The 23,125-nt window shown below is 40.5% G+C and overlaps 1 protein-coding gene across 7 annotated transcripts in view; it reads right to left on the reverse strand.

The window, feature by feature from the left end:
• The window catches only part of SIN3A (SIN3 transcription regulator family member A), a 66,022-nt gene that overhangs the window by 4,511 nt on the left and 38,386 nt on the right, over positions 1–23,125 (reverse strand). For 6 of the 7 annotated variants that reach the window (XM_082452608.1, XM_082452611.1, XM_082452606.1 and 3 more), the window contains 10 exons: positions 21,516–21,634; positions 20,722–20,932; positions 20,298–20,414; positions 17,637–17,875; positions 16,091–16,274; positions 14,450–15,023; positions 12,028–12,197; positions 8,569–8,742; positions 3,908–4,000; positions 2,894–2,988 (listed from right to left, as the gene is read on the reverse strand). In XM_082452608.1, coding sequence (XP_082308734.1) covers positions 2,894–2,988; positions 3,908–4,000; positions 8,569–8,742; positions 12,028–12,197; positions 14,450–15,023; positions 16,091–16,274; positions 17,637–17,875; positions 20,298–20,414; positions 20,722–20,932; positions 21,516–21,634 — 1,976 coding nt within the window. The remainder of the gene's footprint in view (positions 1–2,893; positions 2,989–3,907; positions 4,001–8,568; positions 8,743–12,027; positions 12,198–14,449; positions 15,024–16,090; positions 16,275–17,636; positions 17,876–20,297; positions 20,415–20,721; positions 20,933–21,515; positions 21,635–23,125) is intronic. The other variant, XM_082452610.1, reaches the window with a different exon arrangement.

Consider the following 23,125-nt stretch of genomic DNA (forward strand, 5'->3'; position numbering starts at 1 on the left):
TCTTCTCTGGCCACACACTGGCAATTCAAAAAGGAAAGCTGGTCTGACTTAAGAATGTCCTTAATGAAACAGTAACATTTCTTATTATTGATAAATCCCAGACCCTTAGTTCACATCTTTTTAATATACTGGGTGATGAAATGGGAACTAAACATAAAGTACCTTTGTGTGCCAAAGTACAATGGGATTCATGAAGGAAAGCACTTGAGCACTGCTTGAGCTGCAAATGGTTCACCATTTTTACCTGAAAGAATAGCTGACTAGCCAATCTGGGGTATTTGGCAAATATTTTCTCAAAAATGAACAAGGGAGACTGGTACTTCCAGGAAAACAACGGAGCACATTTGTTGCCAATGATAAAATTTAAGCTTTCAAGTAAAACTTTGAATTTTGGTAAACTGGTATTGGCCAGCATGAGGTGTGACAACTTCCCACTACTTAAAGATGTGACTGATGAGGTCAACGGCAATATTAATAAATGTGGTGTTTTTCTGGGGGGAGCTGGGTGGGGGGTGGGAATACGTAAAATGAAGACGTGTCAACATTTGGTAGGTCTGCGTAACTTACTGAACTAACATTTTCCAAATAACCAACTGCATGAAGTTATAAAACCATGCATGAAAAAAATTCAAAATACAAGATAAACCAATGGATTTTGACATAACCACATGAAAAGTTCACTGATACTGCAACTAACCTTTAAGAAACTACTACTGGACAGTTCTGCTGTCATATCAAAGAATATCCACAATTATCTTGAAAGGATATGGAAATACTACTTTTCTCAGCTACATTTTTCAGTAAGGCCAGATTTTCTTCACATATTTCGACGAAACAAAATAGTGCAGCAGAATGAATATAGAAGCAGATATGAGAATCCAGCTGTTCTTCTATTAAGCCAGACATGAAACAGATTTACAAAAATGTAAAGCAATGCCACTCTTCACTAATTTGTTGTTTTGAAGTAGCTTTTCATTAAAATATTACTTATGATAACACAGACTGCATTTAGCATTGTTTTTAATGAATTCACAAACATAGTAAACATTTTTCAGTTTTAATTTCTAATGTGGTAAATATTACTAGATATAATCCACATAAACAAAAGTTTTTTGGTGTATTCAATCTCTAAGACTGTAAGGGGTCTCAAAGACAAAAAGACTGAGAAAGAACCTCAGCTGTAATAGCTGTACAGCAAATTATTAAAAATGAAAGTTCCAGGCAGGGTAAAGGTCCTATACATTTTAACTGCCCTGATCCTGGAATGATTGTATCAATATTTCCCCCCACAGTATATCAAAGTGCCTCCCCTCTTCCCCACACCCTCCATAACACAGATTACAAATCTTTTTAAGAATTTTGCCAATCTGGTGAGAAATATACAATGTTATGTTTATTTGTACTGTTCCATAAGCATGGAGGGACTTCCCTGGTGGCGCAGTGGTTAAGAATCCGCCTGCCAATGCAGGGGACACAGGTTCGAGCCCTGGCCCGGCCCGGGAAGATCCCACATGCTGCAGAGCAGCTAAGCCCATGCGCCACAACTACTGAGCCTGCGCTCCAGAGCCCGCAAGCCACAACTACTGAGCCTGCGTGCCACAACTACTGAAGCCCACGTGCCTAGAGCCCGTGCTCCACAACAAGAGAAGCCACTGCAATGAGAAGCCCACGCACCACAACGAAGAGCAGCCCCCCGCTCGCCGCAACTAGAGAAAGCCCGTGCGTAGCAACAAAGACCCAACGCAGCCAAAAATAAATAAATAAAATAAATTTTTTTAAAAAAAGCATGGAGACTAAACCTGTTTTGTTGAGAAAGGGGCCTGGCACAGAGCAGCTGCTTGAAGTCTGTTAAATGACTCACTGAATGGAAGAAGCTGGCAGGGCCCTTCTGTTCACACCCCTTTCCATGTTCCAGTTAGGACTAAGTCTAATAATACTGGGATAATACCTTTCTGGGAATGTAAGACATGAGATTTCAATTTGCAAAATTTGGGGAAGGAAGAAAGCCAATCTACTACAGCAAAACCTATTTTCTACTTCTGAAACTCTGTTTTCATCCTCAGATAGAGGTCCAGCATACAATTTGCCCATATATGGGGAGGAAATTTTTAAAATTCCGTGAAGAGAGTTAACATAGCAGGCCTAAGACTGCTATCCTTTGAAAACCCTGCTTACAAGGTTGTCCCTTGGCTGGGTTCTGGGATCTTGGATTTTGGGAGAGTTTCCCCCATTCCCTGAATGATAAGAGTGCCTCACTGTACCTAAAGTGCTTGTACAAAATAAATGGTTTATGCTGAAAACCTGCTTTCCTTCTGGAAGTCTGGAATTTTGGTACAAGCTAGGCAGAGGGTGCCTGCAGGACTAGCACCCAATAAAACCCCCAGGACCAAGTCTCCAATGAGCTTCTCTGGTAGGCAGCATCTCAAACATATTGTCATAGTTTGCTGCTGGAGGGATGAAGAGTGTCCTTGTGCCTCCAGTGGAAGTCACAGACCCTTAGAAGCTTGCGCCTGGCGTCCTCTGATTTTGTCACAGGCACCTTCTCCCTTTGCTGATGTAGCTTTGTATCCTTTCGCTACAGTAAACCATCACTGTGGGTATGCCTACATGCCGAGTCCTTGAGTCCTCCAAGAGAATCATCAAACCTTGGAGACTCTGACACACATTCCTAAAGGGAAGTTACTACTGACTCCTAAAACTCTTACCTCCCTGATGCTGTGGCACATGCTCCAGGTAAGCTCATGGTGTAAAAACCATACAAACCCTGAATTAGCATCCTCAGTAGACAGAACAACAGAATAAGTGAAAACCAAGATACTGAAAGTCATCTAACTCCTCGTTCCTGGACTGTGCGTAAGTGTTATGCTGCCGATACAGGACTTGGTTCACTCACCGTGGGAGAAATACTGGTTTCCGTGCCAGATGCTCACGAAGCTCAGGAGAGGTAGTATCAGAATTCATGTATCGCTCCACATAGTCTGACCAGCGCTGGGATTGTAAACACAAAATGGGGGTGGGGGAGAGAGCACAAAAACTGAACTCCAACCTCATCAGGTTGTCTAGCAAATTCTATGACTAAAATGTCTGAAATACTTAAATTCAAGATCAAAAAAATCTCTTTCCATAATGACATGCTTGTTACTTGGTATTAAAACACAGCTTAAAAAAATCTGTGAGAATACAAAACCTAAAGTTTCTCTGAGATACTTAACAGTTACCAGAAGTCATAAATGGTTAGAAGCTGGCTCACTGACAAGTTTTATTTCCCTACAGAGGGTTTTGTTAAAGAACAAAGTGTATAGTGACAAATGTTTGAAAATCAGAATCTTTCACATCAAAATCTAAATTTCTGGCATCTCTTTTAAAAAAAATTTAAGATTTGGCAACCATGAGCCAATATTCCCATAAAACAACAGTCTCCACCCCTCCATATGCCCTCAGCATCATACACACATGTGGCTTGCATTTCTCATTAATATTACCTGCTAGACCCAGCTATGATAACCAACTCACTCTGTCTACCCCGTGGGGTTGAGAACTCCTGGCTCCATCTATCCCAATAAAAAGTAAACATGACACAAAGGGTCAAGATGATACTGGGCAGATGGCACCTAATTTGTTGTTTCTTGTGCTTTAGGAGAAAAACAAGAAAGCTGCCAACCATGAGATTTCCTCAGAGGAGAGGGATTTCCTGAAAGCTAGATGAGACTGACATCAATCCTAAATATCTTACCACCAGGCAGTCCTTCTCTTCAGCTGAAGACATGGCTGAAATGACCTGTACTTAAACATCACGTCCTGACCCTTAAACAGGCTAACGCTGGCTGGGCTTCTAGAAGACACTCCCTGGGCAGACTCTCAGAACAAGACATACCCTCCCCAGTTTCTCCAGTATACTCATCCATACCTCTGCTTCTACAGGGTCATCCGAGTTCTCCTCTTCCGTGTCCAAAAGCTCGATGGTCAACTGAACCTGGCCTTGGCTCTGAATGAACATAAGCTGCAAATAAGAAACCTGAATGTAAACAAAAGACCATCTCCAAAGCTGTAACTAGATTCTCAAGGGTTGAGAGGTGGGGAGGCAATAAAGTTATAAAAAAACTTTTGCTCCAATTTAAGAGATGAGGAAGATAACTCAAAAGCTTAGCAGGTGATAAAAAGGCAAAGGTCCCATCTTGCTACCAGCAAAACGAAATGTTAGAGCAAGAAGCACCATTTCATGTTTCTTACTTCTTGCATTAGCTAAAACAGTAATCAATATCAGAAAGAGTGCTCAGAAGTCAGAACCATAAAATGTCAATGCCATTTCACTTGATAATCCCATTTATGGGACTTGATACAAAGATGTAAACAAGTCTACAGTGTTTAAAAAAAAAAGGAAACTTCTCATACCAAAGTGAAATGGAAAACATCAAACAGAAAACAGCAATCACATTTCCACCACAATAAAGACTACCCAAGAAATCACACATACCATGAGGTAAGGAACACAAAGCATCAACATAAGAAGTGATCTGCTGCAATGGTACCAATCATATTTGAAATTGAGTTCTGCTAATACTATTTGTGTGATTTTTTAAAAAATTCATATTTAAAAGCAGTACACTGAGAGAGGCAAAACCAAGTCACATTTTGCACAAAAGAAGTATCAAATGGTGATGACACACAGATCTCTCTTTTTGGAATCCCAGGATTCTCAATGCCCTTATCCTAAGGGCTCGTTGCAGACCAGATCACTATTGGAATCACATGGTGAAGATCAGCGATTAGAAGAAAGCTTGAGAATCATTTATTTCAACATTCTTCATTTTACATAGGGAAAAACCTAAAATTCAGAAAGTTCTGATTTCTCAAGGCCACACAGCTAGTCAGTAAGCAAAGAGGACCAGAAACCAGTTCTGGTTCACAGTTCTTCTGGAGAAGCTTTAAAAATTCCTATTTGCTAGTAAAATTTAAAAAGTAACAAGAACATAACACACACACATATAAACATAGTTACTTCCAAAACAGATTTGAAAAAAACTGCTCCTAGGAGTTTGCTAAACCCCCCTGGATTTAGGATGAATGACCTAGAGTGTCGAGATTTGTCCCACTGCTGTAAAGAAACCACTCTTCAAAGTAATATTGAGAAGACAGTCTCCTCTACATGCCTAAAACTGAGCTCAATTTCATCCCAGCAGGCTCCTCGCCTGTCTGACACCTGTCTTGTTAGGTCCTTTACCATGTGTTCACCCCAACTCTCTGACCTCTGCAACCACTCTCCAAGTCTTGACTAGCTTTATTATTAGACTGCCCACGTCCATCACCCAAATTTGGTAACTGCCTCCAGTTGTAAACATGACTCTGATTCCTCCCCTCCTCCTTACTCAGCGTTACTAATCTTCCTGAAAGCTCAAATCCAGTGGAATATTTAGTCCTTAAAAATGCTTCGCTGTTCGCCAACCACAACAAAATTCATACCTTTTCCTTAGTATGGCTGTGAAGATCCTCTACCATTTGGACACCCCCACCTCCTCTCCATGGCTCCTCTGCCAATCTCCTAGGCTTCATTCAACTAACACATAGTCACTGAATGTTTGCTATTTATTAGGCAGAGGCACACGCAGAAGAGAACATGGTTTCTAGCTTGGAGAAGCTCAATTTAGTGAAGGAAAAGGGATACAAATAGCTGTATTTACATTACAACAAAATAACTACAAAGGTACTATTCTAGAAACATGCGCAATATGTTATTCCCCCTCAGTGAGATGAGAAAGATTTCACTTCACTGAAGTGACACTCAGCTGAGCACTGAAGGACAGGACATAGGGGAAGAACAATTGATTTCAGAGAAATCATGACAAAGAAAATCATATTTGAAAAAGTACATAAAAAGAACTACAACCCCTCTCCCCCGCAAAAGGTGAAGGATACGAGTAGGCCATACACAGAAGAGAAAAATAGGAAACAGTAGCAAACAGGGAAATGTGAATTAAAATATTTTTCTAATCATCTAATTGCCAAAAATAAGTTTGATAATACTAAGTGTTGACTAAGAATGGGGAAATAAATGCGCTTATCAAAGTGCACACTGGTATAGCCAGTCACTTTGGAGAGCGAAATGGGAATATCCATTAAAGTTTAAATTTTAAAATATGCATACCATTTAACCCAGTAATTTCATTTCTCTGCCTCTACCCTAAACAAACACTACCACATGCACGCAAGCATACAAATACAACAAAATGCAGTTCAATGAAGCACTATTTGAGATAGTAAAAAATGGAAATAGTTTAAAACGTTTACCCATAAGGCAATGATTTTTTAAAAAACTATGGTACAGGGAATTCCCCGGCAGTCCAGTGGTTAAGGACTTGGCGCTTTCACTGCTGGGGGCTGGGTTCCATCCCTGGTGGGGGAACTAATATCCCACAGGCCATGTGGCATAGCCAAAAAAAACCCCAAAAACAAACAAAAAAAAACCCCCAAAAAACTATGGTACATTCATACTATTATGTATGACACAGCAGTTGAAAAAATGAGCTGGATCTATATAAACCAAAATAGAGCAAATTCTAAGACATATTAAGTAAAAAAAAAAAAAAAAAAGCAAGATGTAAAATACGCTATCTAATCCAATCTAAATCTAATCATTTATTTCTACATAAACATATGTGTCGATATATGCAAATGCACAGAAAAGGGTCTGAATGGATATACAGAGAGCTAAACATGCCTAATTTTTAAAAAACACTGTAGAATATGCACAGAAAAAAAATGAAGGGAGAGGAGGCGGGAGGTGGGACTGGGCAGGGGATATGAAGGGCTGCTTATCCTTAGCTTAATGCTAATACTATGGACTTTTTTTCTCTATGTAAACATTTTAAAGAAAAAGGTCACTGTGATGACACAATTTTCCTGGTTACCAAGCCTTCTGTTCCTGCTATTCCCTCTGCTATTCTGACAACTATTCTTATCTACAGGATGAGTCTACCCATTCCTTCATAGGCCCTCACCACACAATTTAATACACTGTTAACTCATTGTAGGTGGGGGTGATAATTCCGTCCACCATGAAAGTAAACACCCACTAAACTCATAATAAACATTTATAGACTTAAAACTCTGAAAGGGGGGCTTCCCTGGTGGCGCAGTGGTTGAGAGTCTGCCTGCCAATGCAGGGGACATGGGTTCGAGCCCTGGTCTGGGAGGATCCCACATGCCACGGAGCAACTCGGCCCGTGAGCCACAACTACTGAGCCTGCACGTCGGGAGCCTGTGCTCCACAACAACAGAGGCCACGGCAGTGAGAGGCCCGCGCACCGCAATGAAGAGTGGCCCCCATTCGCCGCAACTAGAGAAAGCCCTCGCGCAGAAACGAAGACCCAACACAGCTAAAAATAATAAATAAATAAAAATTAAAAAACAAAAACAAAAACAAACAAAAAAACTCTGAAAGGCTTAGGAAATCTCTTCTGTAGTGGGAAAGTCCTCGGACAGCAGAACATTAGATCTGTGACTGAACTAGAAAACTCGTTTCCAGGTCTTTGATTCTAAATTAAGCCAACAGTACAGGTGATAGATCAGAAACTAAAGAAACAGCTGAAAGTAGAAGCAGACAACTAAGTGAACAATTTGAGGGTCAGATCATTAAAGTACATGGACCATGCCCACCAAGGTCAAACTTTTATTTAGCTTAGCTCTCTCTGCTAGGCCAACTACAAACCTTATTCTGGGCCACCTAAACCTGTCCTTACATTAATACATACAGGCTTTGTTCAACTATACACGTTTATTACATAGATGCAATCATAACACACATAATTTTGTGTCCTTTATTTGTTTCAGTATTTTTATCATTTATAAGTAACTTTTAAGAGCTGCAAAATATGCCATCCAGCATTCACACAATAGGCTGCCATTAACCATTCCCATAAAGGGTGGGACACCTAGACTGTTTCCAGCTATTGGCTTTTCTAATTAGCTATTATAATGGTGGAAAACCGGAAACAACCTAAATGTCCAACTAGACAGGCGTAATTTTCTATAAAATTAAATATCAAATAGTCATAAGAAGATACTGAAGACCCAGAGGTGTTGCTAATTGAGCGAAATAAGTTCCAGAACATTTTGCCCAGTATAATCTTTCAAAATATATACAAGTATAGAAAAGTTTAGAAATGCCATCAATGATTATTTCTGGGAAGAACTGTAGGTGACTAGTTTTCTTTTCTCTGCATTTTCTATCTTTTCTACAATGATCATGGATTACACTTTTAAACAATAATATTTACAAAGCATTTAATACCCAAAAAAATGTTCAGAGAAGAAGCAGCAGAATACAAAATTATAAAAATCATATGTTAAGAGTTAATTTTTTTAAAAGGCAAGAAACAGACTACCCACAAGAGACTTCACTTTTCCATGTTTTTTGCAATTCTTCCAGTGAGTTCACAGGCTCTCCAAGGCGGTCTAGGAGTGGAATCACTGGGTCAAAGTACCCTGGTATGGCTTTGACTTCTGGTGGAGAGAGCTCCAACAGCTCACACTGTCGTCAGCATGGTCCCTGACCACCTGAGTACCTCTCACCTTAAAGCAATTCTCATCTGACATGAGCTGCTCAGCCTTCCTCTGATATGTTGACTCCAGGAGGCTCCTTGAGGTCTGCGTGTTCAGCTGGCCTCCAGTGGCCCCATTATTGTTTTCTGCCAGGTACAGGTCAGTCACTTGTACACAGATCTCATCACTCACGATGTGCTGCAGCTGGAATCAAGCAAAGGCAAGTCGTCAGGGAACCAAAAATATAGTTCTCCCTGTCATACACTCAGCCTTCCTTTGGTGGTTCCAATCACTCAGCTCAAAAAGGTTTTTCTGGTTGATAATTCTAGAACATTAATCATACAAAACCACTATCTTATTTTCTTGGAGAATAACCAAGCCAAAATTTTCAACCATATCTCTGGTCCATGAATAAAATGTTCATATATATTTAAAAGCAAAACCATAAGCAACTCAGGTTAATGTGCTGCTTATTTAAAGTTCTCAGGAAGTTAAAAAAATTTTTTTTACATGAAAGAAAATGTCCATGGCTTCCTAATTTTATGGCACTTCTTTACCATTTACAATTTCCTTTCACACGTATTCTCAGTTGATCCACACAACTACCCTGGGAAGCAGGCTGGAGAAGGGTGCCCTATTATATTGATATATGAGACAAATTTACATGTTAGGTAAGAAAACTCTTGTGTGCTAAGGTGAGGAGAGGGACTTTGAAGAACCATGAAGGCAAGATTCATGTCTACATTCACAGCCCTGGTACAAAGTCTGAAACTCAACAGGCATCGAGGAAGCTGTTACTGAATTAATCTGTCATGGGTGCTCAGCTGAAGGAGGTGAGTTAGGACTAATATTCTTTCTAACACACCCCCTATTTTTCCACATCTGATAATAAAAGTATAGTATTTAAAACTGTACGTAAATTAACTCATTTTCAACACAGGTCAATCATGACTGACTACTGGTAACTTCTGCAGCTATCTTATTAAACTATCTGATGACTAGAAAGTTGAATCTTTCAGAGATTCTATTCTCATAGGTCATGACGATGTATCTACTGTGAAATAAAAATTCTCTCAAATGAAACTTTACCCATTAAAATGCCAGAGAATGTGAAAAACAGATACAAGAAAGCAAAATGTTAATTGCAGTATCAATTTGTCTATTTTACTTTAAAATTCTCATAACCACTAAGCCATTCTATTTTTAGGAAGATACCCTCTTTTTGAAGTGCTAGTAACTATGACAACTACTTATTTTTAACATTTAAAAAACTCTTAAATGACAAGTATGTGTATTTGTAGATAAATGGACAAGGTGCAAGGTCAGAAGAGTGAGTGACCTGATGGTGGCAGAAAGGCCAGCAACTGGAGATGGTTAAATTACAATTAGTCTATACAACGGCTTTTAATGTGACCATTAAAATAATGCTTATGATAACTTGATAATACGGGGGAAAGCTTAAAATACAGTGTTTAAGAGAGAAAAAAAGCAATGCATGTCCAAAGCATGGTCTCTATCATGTAGATACTTCTTCTTTATACCTTCCTGTAAAAGGAGACCACGTCACCGACTTCCTATCCACACCCTCTTCTTGGATATCTGGCCCCTTCTAGTCTTTGGAAAGGGCAGCATTATAAATCCAGGGACAACTAGGCAACTCTCAACCCCACGCTAGGCTGGTCAGATTCTCTCTCCTGCTAAATTGAAATGACACAATGAGTGTGTCTGATAGACTTTTTACAGAGGAGCACCTGGATGGAAAGTTTGGTAATGCCAGGGCCAGAGGCACTGCCATGGCAAGTGAAAGCCTCAGGTGCTGGAGAAGCCTTGAGTACGTGCTGAGTGTTCATCTGAAGAGAGAAGCATGAGGATGGGGGAGATGTCCAGAAAGGAGGCATGCAGGAGAGGGGAAAAAAACCTCCCCAGTCTAACCCCAGATGGTCTGGCCATATTTTGAGTCCCACGCCAGATGTCTGTGAGACTGCCTATTGTATTCTTAAGACAAACCCCTCTTAAACTAGTCTAGAAAAGTAAGATAAATATATGGTTTGACCTTGAAATATATGTTCCACCTCCAGTCAGCAATGAACTCTGGGAGAACAGCAAAGGAGATAAGGAGAGTAAGAAATGTTATGCCTCCAATTCAGGAGTTAAGCTGAGGAGCATAAACATGTTTTAAAAACACTGGATTCAGATTTCTGGATAAAACCTGTCTCCATAAAAAAAGATTGGACCTTACATATTATTGACTCAAAATCATAACCAGGTGCTTCTAGTAAATGGATTAATTGCATCTATTGTTTAGAAAACCAACCTTGGGCTTATAAAAAAAAAAAATAAGCTGGTTGTATTAGATTTTTAAAGTTGTACTGGTAGTATGAAAGACTTTACTTCTAGCTGTAGCAACAGCAAACTTGTAAACAGAAACATAAGCACATGGTAACTGAAGTCTTTTATGTAAATCTAGGGGACATTAACAGGCATTAGTCTCTCAAAAATTATGACCCTAGCTGATTGTATACATGTAAAGATTTCTGTCCATCACCATAAAGACCCCTTAAGGGAAGGCCTAATAACCTCTTCAACTTTCAGCTCTCTGCCTGACAACTTTTGTGAAGATGCCAAGATTCAGTCATGTGAAGCAACATTCCTTGACTCTGAGTAGACCCTGTGAGAGGGGTGCAGAGCCATGCATCCTTCTAAATTCAAGGCAAAAGCATGAGTACTTTGTGAAGGATTCCATATTTTATCTGAGGAAAACACTGAGCAACAAGCTTTTCTTTCCATAGTAGTGGTGTGGACTCTAGAATTTTCTTTTTAAAAGTTTTCACTTTAAAGAAAGTGGTGCACTAACAACAGACTCTGATCCTTTCAAAAGTTCAGAACTAAAGACAAAGGAATGGAAACCTATTACATGTTATTTGCTGTAAAATTATTGTTGTAAAGAACAACATATTTACAAACTCCCAGGGTGCCACAAGAATAAACCACAAAAGCAACTACAAATCTAACTCAAAGGGAATCTCAGATAGTGAGGTGGACAGAGTATTATAAAAGATGTTGTATGAAACCCTTCCTGTAAAAAAAAATGTTAAATAAGGAAAGTCCATAGAATTACCAACACCTACGGAAGAGGAAACTGAGCTCACGCCTGGTACCCGACGTAAGAGCTGGGAGGGTAGGGCAGGGGGTCAGGACCAGTGCTAGGGGTAAAACATCAGGTCTCAGGTAGGCTCATACTCCCAGGGCCCACTGAGCAAAGCAAAGGAGTCAACCACATGGCTGAAGTACTCCCACTCTGTTAACAGGAGAAATCCGACATCACATCACATTAACCTCTCCCTCCCCTCTACAGAACCATGAGTTCATAAACATCATTATATGAGGAAACTGACTTTCCTTTCCCAACAGAAATCTTGCCTTTTCTCTTTCCTGAATCCATCTGTAGACTTTCTCCCTCACCAACCCTAGCCTCCGCCATGCCCTCACCTGTCTGACAATGCTCTGGATGAGTTTGTCCATGGTAAAGGCAATGTAGGCATGAATGGTAAACATCTCTCTCAGTGAATCTTCATACTGTGAAGAGTCTATGTTGCCATCCAGCAGGCTCCGCACCATATCCAGGAAAGCTGGGTAATAATCTTCTACATCAACATCCACTGTGGGAGAGATGGGAGAGATGAGGCCTTACCCTGCTAAGAAAAGATCGGAAGAGAAGGCAGGGCAAATCCCACAGCTGGCCTAAAGAGCACTTAACAGAACAAACCCTAGGTGTTTAGTCTGCTGCAGAGAGATGGGATCTGACAGGTGGCTACAACCCCCAGCACTGTCTATTAAAGGAGAGTGGCTATGCAACTTTAACAGCGGCTTCTAACACCCCGACTGACCGTGCCTGAAAAACACTGATTTACAGTATGGCCTGACTATGCGTGACAGGAGAGCAAAACATCCCAGGGAAGAAGTTTCTTCAAAAAGTTCTTGGCTCCCCTGCTAAGAGAGGAACCTGCTCTCGCAGCCTGCAAAGGGCATCCCTCACATGGATCGCCTGCTCATACAGCTCTTTCAACGGAGCATCAAGGGCTGAAGAGAAAAGGCAGACGGAACCATACTCTAGCACTGGGAAACCCCTCGGGAACAGAAAAAGAGGAGTGCAAATTAAATCCTCTATGAATAATGAAGTGACCTGCATTTGTCAAAGTCCTTTTGTTTAAAAATGGATTCCCAATATTGTACTTCACAAATTACATTAAATGATCTGTACTTGCTGCATATGAATCACTTCAACCACCAGCTGGAATCTTATCAGTTGTTACAGAGACGTCTGGCAACTAGCAGAGTGCACAAGGAAAGGTGAAAGGACTCCGCCTTTAGTTTACTAAAATAAGACCCATTTACATAAAGCTCAAAAACAGGCAACTCTGATCTCCAGCGCTGGCAATCAAGACTGTGGCACGACGGGGCTACTGGTTATGTTCTGTTTCTTGATCAGGGTGCTGCTTATCAGGTGTGTTTGCTTTGTAAAAATTCGCTGAGCTACACAATTCGGATGTGTATACTTTTCTGTATATGTGTTGCACTTCAATAAAAAGTTCACTGAAATGAAAAAAAATTACAACAAGAACTCTTTGTCTTTGACATTTAGTTACCTCTTTGTAAAATATAGGGGAAAAAAGGCTGAGAGCAAAAGCTGAGTCCATTTGCATTTATCTCAAGTGTGATGGATTCATTCAAGACAGGTTAAACAGGACAACTACTGTTTAAAAGAAGCAACTGGCTTGAGTTTCATTACAGAACATTACCTTGTTCAGATCCACAGCATAGGAACGGGCTGTGCTACTGCCGTGAAAAAATGCTTTCATGTCGGAATAAAGCTTTGAGCGCTATTAGCGCAGCAAACCACATGACCCACGATCAGTGTGAGGCTTGACATTATTACTCAAGAACAAACTGTAAGCCTCAAACCAGGTTAAGTCAATGGTCAAGCCAGGATTAGGCCATCTTCTGTCTCATTTCTACCCAAGCAGATGGAATCACTATACTGAAGTCTCTCAAGCTAGTATTAATCCAGATAAAGGCTTTTAGAATTAATTCCCAGGTTCATTAGCTCTTCAACAGATAGAAGGCCAGGGCTTCAAATGGGCTTCTTACACCAATAACAGTTTTTTTTAAAAAAAAGAAAAGAAAAGAAAGGATAATTCACTCCAAAGATTGGCTATTTCCTAAAGAGCACACAAGAAAGTCTTCACAAAAAAGCTTTTGGCTCACAGCTTAAGTACCTAACTTATGACCTGAAGAGATATCTAGAAGCAAGCAGCATAGAATTACTTAGAGGATATGGTGGCTTCCTTAATCCTCATTTATTTTCCTTTTCCTGAGTCTTCTATCTTCATTCCTGTTCTGCCTGTTCTGCTGTCTCAAACCATCTCTTGAGTCCCCATCTCCTCTTCTGCATCTGTCTCAGGCATGAACAACTAGGAATTTATGTTCTGTCATGGAGTGAAACCAACTATGATGTTTGAGTCACGTCTCTGTCCTTTCAAACACTTTGCAATAACCCAGAGATCTGCCATTTGGGAAACTGACAGTAACTGACACCCACTTCCCTGGTGTCCATAGTACCAGCTACTGAGTGTCCATGATCCAAGCAGTGCACAGGGTGCTTCGCATATATTCCTCCAATTGTCCCAACAACCCCAAGAGACAAGTAGTACCTCCATTTTACAGATAAACAGGTTCACAGAGTTTAAGTAAGGTCACACAACCAGTAAACTGCGGTGCTAGGATTTGAACCTAGCCAGCCTCTAAGGCCTGCCTGTGCTCTATGTATAAAAGAAAGCAGTCCTGAGTCTAACTAGGCCCTGAGGTCCCCAATCCCTCACATCTTCTGTAGACCGACAATCTAAGCACTCACTAGGTTCTTTGAGACGTAGCTGGATGGCGGGGCTGTCACTCTTGTCTCGCTTTATGCCCAACACTTCCCGTTCCCACTCTCTCTCTCGGTTTTCTTCTTCAATTTGCCGTTCAGCTTGGGAACAAATCCGCAGCAGCCTCAAGCAGAGTATCTGGTGCAGTCGCATAAAGATATACCAGTTATTATTAACATAGAAGAGGTTGTATACTTCATCCATCCCTCTTAACTTCTGAGCTGCTGTGTTACTAAACAGTAGCTTGGACTTAGGGGGACTGCCCCCAACACCATTGTGCTTCTTAGCCGCCCCTGTGGCTTCATCTACATCCATCTCTTCTTCTTCCTCTTCCTCCACATCTGAGAGATCACCTCTCTGAGCAAAGAGCAGATCTGGAATAAAATGATGCATGATTTGCTTGATTTTATATTTGTCCTCCTTCTGAATGCCTGTCTGCCTCTTCACATGGTGGATAATCAGAGCAGCAGCATCTTCCAGAATCTGTTTGTCTTCATAGGCAAGTGAGAGATGTGGGCCAACAGGTACACCAGCATTTTCTTCCGTAGCCTGCTCTTGCCTCTAACAGGAGAGAGAGACAAAGTATTATGCGACATACCTACAGAAACAACAAACAGACCTATGAGACTACACCAGCAGTACTTTCTACTAACCACAGTGGCCATTATTTTTCAATCCAAAACTTCCAGAAACAAAAAGACAGTGTGCGAGTTGTGGTTTGATACCAAAATGATTGGTGCCTTCCAGACACTGAAGACTCATAAGAGACAATGGGACAGAACTAGGACCATCTTTTAAAATTCCGGATTAGTATTTATGGAGGATACGATATGAAGTCTAGGATTTACTTTAAAATCCTTCTGGGGTGGGAGTGTGGAAGGTGGCAGATACAACAAAATTGGCAAAATAGAGGTGATTAAGTTTATGTAAGAGCTCATTTTACTATTCTCTCCCCTTTTGTGTATGTTTGATAGTTTCATAATACAAAGTTTTTTCAAATTCAAGATCACACCACTTCTAGGAATTCTCAATCACACTGTATTTGTTTCTAATCATCCCCTAAGACTGTGAGCTCAAAGAAAGCAGGATTAATTTCTTATTCATCTCTGTATCCTAGCTCCCAGTACTCTATATAATCCTGGTAAGGATGCCGAATAAACAAGGATTAGGAAGAGTCTCGGGGGAGTTCTCTGGCGGTCCAGTGGTTAGGACTCCGCACTCTCAGTGTGGAGGGCCCAGCTTCGAGGAACTAAAATCCCACAAGCCACACAGTGCGGCCAAAAAAAAAAAAAGTCTGGGGATCAATGATAGTATTTTAAGCTGTGGGAAGTTGAGATGGGCTACACGAAGGAATATAAGGTACTGTTGGAAGGAAACAGATAGGGAGAGAAGTGGGAGATGGGGGTACTGGGCATGAACTGAAACCAGGATGGGAAACTAGTAAAACAGCTCAGTGAGGCTTAGATTTAAAATGGTAGAATCAGGAATAGAAGTCTATGCTATGGAGCAAGAATCAACAAGTTTTGGAGGGTCTCACGTTCATATAACAAAGGTAATGTGCAGCAGTAAAAGCTATGCTGAACATACAGGCTGGGGACTTCTCACAGATGTAGAGACCTCCAGCTCACCTCATCATAGATACTCTCAATCTCGTTGAGTAAGCTCTTAGACCTCAGCACCTTGGTGTCATTTTGTTTAAAGTTGATGCCTTGGTGGTCCAGAGATTTCAAGTAGTATTTCTCATTTTGCTCTCTCCACACCTTGTTAAAGCCTCTCTGAGCTTCTCGCCATTCTTCCTCTTTCATCTTCAACCTAGTGGGGAGGAAGGTGGAAACAACAAGACATGGGAATCCAGATGAGGGAATTTTAAGGTAGGGAGTCATATTGGAATCCTGCACTGGAATCCTGGCTCTGCCATATTAGCCATATAAGACTGTTTCCTTATCAGTAAAATAAGGATAACAGCACCTAATCTCATACGGGTTTAGAAGTAAGAAATATGTCAAGTTTATTTTATTTCGAAGGTCAAAAGATATAGCAGATCTGTCAAAACTGTTGGCAACTTTGGGGTAAATTTTATTCAAACCAGTCTTCAACTCTGATACATGAGAAAATTACTCATTCAGGACTTACTTTGGGGAAGTAATTTGTCCCAAAGTCAGAAATCTTGCCAAGAATAGTTATTTCTCAAACAATATTCCACAGAATACCCTAGAAAAGGAGGTTCTCTTCCTTGGCCACCTAAAACAAACTGAAACAAGTTTCTTTGCTATAGGACTTCTGAGAACGTTTATTATGCTAATGTAAATGCAAAAGTCTAAGAGCAGAGAACTTGCACAATAATGTTCCTCTGGACACAGTTTGTAAATTCTAATGAGAACAACTGATCCTGATACTCTAGAAGAGAGGAGAGTAAGATCAAAACCAGCACTAGAACTGAAGAATATCCTCCATCTCAAAGACAAAAGTTAAATGCTACTGGCAAGGAGAGGAACAGCTTGTGCCAGCTCTTGAGGAGAACACTAGGGAGGAACAATAAAATCTGGGCACTTGTGCACTGTGCAGCAGGTTTCACCAGGTGATACAGAAGGAGGCCCCTATGAATCTCAGCTGGGATTCATAGTGTAGTACACAGTGCCATGTGCTGGGAGGAGCCTGGGCCTCAGCCTTGGCCTCCTCCTTGATACCTAGCCTTGATACCTAGGTGGGTTCAACAGCCCCTCTATACCTCAGGCTGAAGTTTTGTTAGGAGAAAGAAGACATTCTTGGTAAAAATGGCAAGCTAGTAAGTCTTTTTAAATAACACATATCAATTTTACAAAGACAAAGTGATTTTTCTTATTAAAAAACAAAGATGTGAACATTGGTTAGTACTGAGTGGCAGGAACATGGGTGGCTGTTTTCTTCTTTGTTCTTTTCTCTATTTTAAAATATTACCTCAAACACACAGAGCATTCCACTATGGACTTTAAAGGTTTGTTCTCTACTGTTGGTAACACAGAACCCCATCGGGAAGCTCCACTACCCGACACTCCACCTGATTTCCTACAACCAGGGCTGGGGAGAAATGGAGGTCTCATGGGATAACCAAGTCGAAAAGGAGAAACTTATTTAATGGACACTACATCTGTCCAGAAGCACACTGAAGCATGAAGGGCATATTCACTCAGGTACCTTTTAAGGACAATTGGGACGGCAATGGAGGGGTTCTTCCTCAGACCATCAATGATGTCAGCTGCTTTATCAGCATATATCCTTTGGAGGGCTTTTCGATGGATGACTTCTGATGTGCCCCCGAGGGTGTTGTCCAAGCGAAATTTGGCTTGTTCCTCAGCAGACAAGCGGGAAAGCTTCTTCTGTATTGCTTCCAGAACCCGGATCGTTGCCAGATTGGTCTCTAAAACTACATCAAGCTAAAGAAAAAGACAAAGTATGCTCAGGACCCCAACCAGAACAGAATAGCTGTCAGGAGTATAAGGTAGAAGAAGTCAAACTCCTTGGATTTCAATCCTGGCTCTGCCATACCATAGCCATATAAAACTCTGTGTCCTTATAGGTAAAACAGGGATAACACCACCTACTCTCATAAGGTTGTTTTCTGGATTTAACAGTACAATCCACGTAAAGGATTTAGCACGATGCCAGACACGCAACAAACATCCAATAAATGATGGCTAAGCAGTACTTAATACTTGTACCACCACCAGTGTGCTTTACTTAGGACTACTGGCCCCCAGCCCCCACACCAGAGGGACCTAATAGGAGGCAACCTTACAGACAGTTTCCCCTGAACTTTCATGAATTACTAAGATGTTACAAACAGTAACAACCACTACAACGAAATCCCAAAAAGACCATTCAAGATTACCAATCAGTCTCATGAGTAAGGTTTTTCAGGGTAACTTGAAATGTTTAAATATTTAATAGCCTTGTTCCACATCTAGTAATAATAAGAGCAGTGGCTATCATTCCTTACAGGCTTCAATGTCGTATCTGTGGGTAACCATTTAAATTCTTACTGCATTTCTGGCATTTTATTTTCTGGCAAGGGCTTAAGCCTGACCTGGTTAAGGATATGACTAGCAACCTTTGAGTTAACTTTTTTCCAAGGCTTAACACAAAATTCTCCAGATGAGAAACAGAAAATGAAGTAAATGAGCAGTCTCAAGGGTCTATGATCAAATGTCTGTGTGCTTCCTAATTTTTGTAGTTTCAGGACTATGGCAGTCATTTTGTCAAATATTTCTGGTCCCCCTTTTCCCCAGTTATGGATAAATGATGGATTGAACTTCCTGGCTCCCTTGTGATTAGATAGGGCCATGCAACTAGTTCTGGCAAATGAGTTTTGCACAGGTGAGTCAAAGTAATGTCTATTACTTCTAGGCTAGAGCATTTAAGGGTGCAAGATCCATCGGAGCTCTTTTTCCCTCTGGTCACTGGCACTGTTCAAGATGGTGGCATTCTGTCAGCCTAGGTCCCCACGTAATTCTGATGAGCAGAATCTCCTGCTAAACATCATGCATATGTAGTATGATGAAGAAATAAATCTATTTTTTTAAGCCACTGAGATTTGGGGGTTGTCTGTATTGCAGGAATGTTAACCCATCCTGATGTATAAAGGATTCAAACTAGTCCATCCCATCCAATCCTAAGCATGTGCATATGCACACACACACACATTTCTTGCATCTTCACTCCTGTAATAACAAGTGGGAAATGAGGCTGTTGCCTCTCATTTGCAGGCATACTAGTCGAGAATAGGAATATCCTGTCAAAAACAGAGGCCAGTCTCTGCTTTCTCACACATCATCTAAACTTACTAAACATAGGTAAAAAAGAAATGCTTTCTTTAGCTTGATAAAACTTTCTATAGAAGTTAACATCTGTCACGATTGAGTTTTCTGCAAATGGTTGAAGCTCCTCATAAACACTGGGGCAGAGATGGCCAACCGCCTGCCAGTGGCCAAGCAACATGGGGCTCTTCATTCAAAACATGCCAGAAACAGATGAAGCAAGTGTGAAGGGGGATAATTGGCAGAGAGCTAAATCAGTATGGATTTAAAAAGGAGCAAAATATCTCCCATCCATATGAATGAGCAGGGGCAGTCGGTTTTATATAATAAATACATTAAATAGGATGCACGTAATTTTACGTCTCAAGACACATTTAACATTCCATTTTTGTTGGTATCAGTGAACTAGACATTTAAACACACTGAGAATTGACTAGACATTTAAACACACTGAGAATTGAGTCCATTTTCAGTACTCCCACTCCTGGTATTGGGGATCTCTACCAGCTCATTTCTTCACTCCAGCTCTTCCCTTCCCAACTACTTTAAAATAAAGTCCCTAACTCTACTTTCTTTCAAATGGAGCCAAATCAATATCAGAAATATGAAAGAGGAGTTCCAGTTCTCACAGGAGAGCTGGTTTGCTAACCATTTTAAGATACCTGCTAAAAATAATACACACTTTAAGATAAATAATTTAAAACAGCTGCAAGAAAGCCCACTAGGTCTAAAGATACTGATTTTATATACCATGTAGACACAATAACCTTTAAAATGTTATTGAAAATTCAAAGGAGTATTATTCAGCCATCAATGGATAATTTCAGTTACAAAGGGTAAGTCACATTTGTCATAAAAATATTACTAATACATTTGACAAAGTCGTAAAACATGGTAAATACAATAAGCATTTACCACAGAAGAACGTGAGCCTCTCGCTCCTTTGTCTTAAAAAACCAACCCTCCCAGGTAGGTATTTAAGATATCTTCTCGTTCCAAATCTCCCATTTCCCCAAACTACAAATGATAAAGGAGCTTGTACCTCAAAACGTTCATCTTCACAACGATAGATATGTTCTTCATACTGAGTTTTCTTGGAACTAACAAAGGTGGAGTCCTCAGACCAGGAGGGGAAGGAAACCCAGGTATCATTTAAAACCTTTGGGTAAAAGAAGAGAAATGGAAACAAAAGTGTAACAAAGTTTTTTGGTGATTCAGCGTTCTCAATAAGAAAGACAAAACTTTAGGGGAGGGAAGAAACAGTTAACATTACAAGTTTCACCTTTAGCAAGTTTAAAAAGATAGTAAGAAAAAGGTTCTCAATAAAGGTATAAAACATTTTCTTTTGAAAAAAGACAGAAAAGCATTTTGATTTCCTCATTCATGTAAATTCTCCATCCCAGGTACCACTCCCTTCTGGAGGAAGCTGCGGATTCAGGGCTGATCCCTTCTCAGGAAGGCCTTACCTCTTTACAGAGAGGAGTCCGTCCTGTACACTTGGGCTGCTGGTAACTCTTTGGTAGGGCTCGATAGCTGGAGCCCAACCGTTTACAAGAGGCATAATCTATCTCCATGGCAATGCCCTCTGTGGCTCGTTCCTTTGGAAAGGTTTCCAGATGTACAGACTCCTTATAGCCCAGAAAGTTTTTAAACCAATTAAACAATTCTGGGAATTTCCTGAAGAATCAAACCAAAAATTGGTGAGCAATTAGAAGCATGATGCAGTAATCCTGAGGTGTGACTACCACTATCTGGTGTTGGCTCAGAACTCTACTACCACTGGACAAATTCCAATGACAATTATTATTTCCTGCCTAAGAAGCAGTGCTTCTGAATACTTGGCTTCTCCTTTTCTTATAGAGTGCTCTAAGACCAGTTAAGGTGGTGATGGAAGAACTGTACCAAAACTAGGCAATAACGAGCCGTTTTCTAATCAGGCATATTGCTTCAATGTTCAGATAATTCTTAGGTTGTCAAAGTCAAGATTCTAGAACCCTGGAAGAGACTGGTCTCTATAAAACCTCCAACATTGGTCAGGGGATCAGGAGACCACTAGTCTTGGCCAATGCCCTCTCTGACTATTTTTTCATCTCCAAAGTTGAACTAGAAGACTTCCCAGAGGAGTCTCTTGACACTGACATTTTATGAGTCAACTGACCCACCACAATCAAATTAATTTTGCCTATCACATACTCCCACAAACTAAGTTTTATTTCACCTCCATATCACACATCAGGGCTAAGCTCCTGACTCCACTTACCCCAGGAACGGAGAGACTAACTGCACAAGCTCCGCCCGAGAGATCACCTCCTGGTTAAAGATAACAAGACAGCGCAGGAAATTTTCATAGGCCTCTGCACTCCGCAGAGCCTTTCGGACCTTATGGAGACAGCCGAAAGAAAAATAATTAAGCAAGGAATCAAGAGATCCTGGACTGCTTTTAAAAGACTGGGGAAATCTGAACTGTATTTGACAATATTAAGGAATCAATGTTGCTTTTCTTAGATGTGTTAATGCTTATGTTTGAAAAAAGGTATCATTTAAAAAGGAAACTTAGTAAAATACTTATGGATGAAATAATACATTATCTGAGATTTGTCCCCAAATAAGAGTAAGAGTACACATGAAACAAGTACACCGGCTAAGAGTTGAGAACCGCTGAGGTTGGATGGCGGTGGCATGAGGAGTCATTTTACTGTTCACTTTAATTTCACATGTTTAAAGTTTTCCATAATAAAAATTCTGAAAAACAGATCCTGGAGTAAAGAAGACATTCACCGTCTCACATGCCTGATTCTCTGGACCATATCAGAGTTACCCAAGCTTTTATTGCCTCTCCTAACAGGTATGTACAGCAAGAATCTTTGACAACACTCTTTTCGAACTCTGGTAATCCTGAATAAATGACCTTTTAAAATAAGGTACTTTTGTCCTCTGACCTGATTCTTTTCCTTTCTCCATTTATAATATTGAGAATTTTAATATCCAAAATGCTACAAAAAATGGCACAAAGTAATACTAGCCTGGCTAGATGAGCAATCTGGACTTTTAATTTCATATATAGATATGTACTTAGTATTGTGGGGGGTGGAGACCCTCACACCAAGCCAAGCAGTTTATCAAAAACCCCTTCTCCAGGCTCCCATATACTTTTCGTAACGATCAATCAGTAGACACTATACCGAATGTGTACCTTCAGAGCAAATGATGAATATTTACTTTTAATTTTTATTAACTTGTAAACATATACAAAAGCAGACAGAATAGTCTTAACGAACCTCTTGTACCCACCCAGTTGCAGTGATCAATACATAGTAAATTTTGTTTCATCTATGCCCATTTCCCCCACCACTGAATTTTAAAGCAAACTCCAGACTTTTCATCTACACACACTTCAGTATGTATCTCTAAGAAATAAGTACTTCAAAAATGACCAAAAAAATACCACCACTCTTTTAAAAATTAACTTACTCGGTCCCCCGTCCCTCACCCTTTCCTTGCCATTTGTTGGTTGTGACCTGGACTTCTACATTTGCCTCAAAAGCACCAAGTGCCCAGGTTGCCCTCAGAAATGGTTCAAGTCAGAGCCAGGGATGCTTAACTGTTTTGCAGCACAGCTCACACAGGCAGAGAGCAATCGGGAGGCACCAATCATGGAGATGCTAAATCATTTGCCCTTTTGCAAAAACCCAGAGGTGGAAGACAGGTTAAGTCACCACCAGATCAATCCAGGCTGGTTCCTGCCAGTGAGAAGTCTGACGTTTGCCAGCTACCATGATGAAAGTAGCCTGCTAATCAAGTTGACTCCAAGGAGGAAGTCAGGCACATACCACACAACACCGTTTAGACCAGTAATCTCAACTCTGGCTG

The sequence above is a fragment of the Balaenoptera physalus genome, assembly GCF_965194825.1.
Source record: "Balaenoptera physalus genome assembly, chromosome: 2".
Classification (NCBI taxonomy): domain Eukaryota; kingdom Metazoa; phylum Chordata; class Mammalia; order Artiodactyla; family Balaenopteridae; genus Balaenoptera; species Balaenoptera physalus.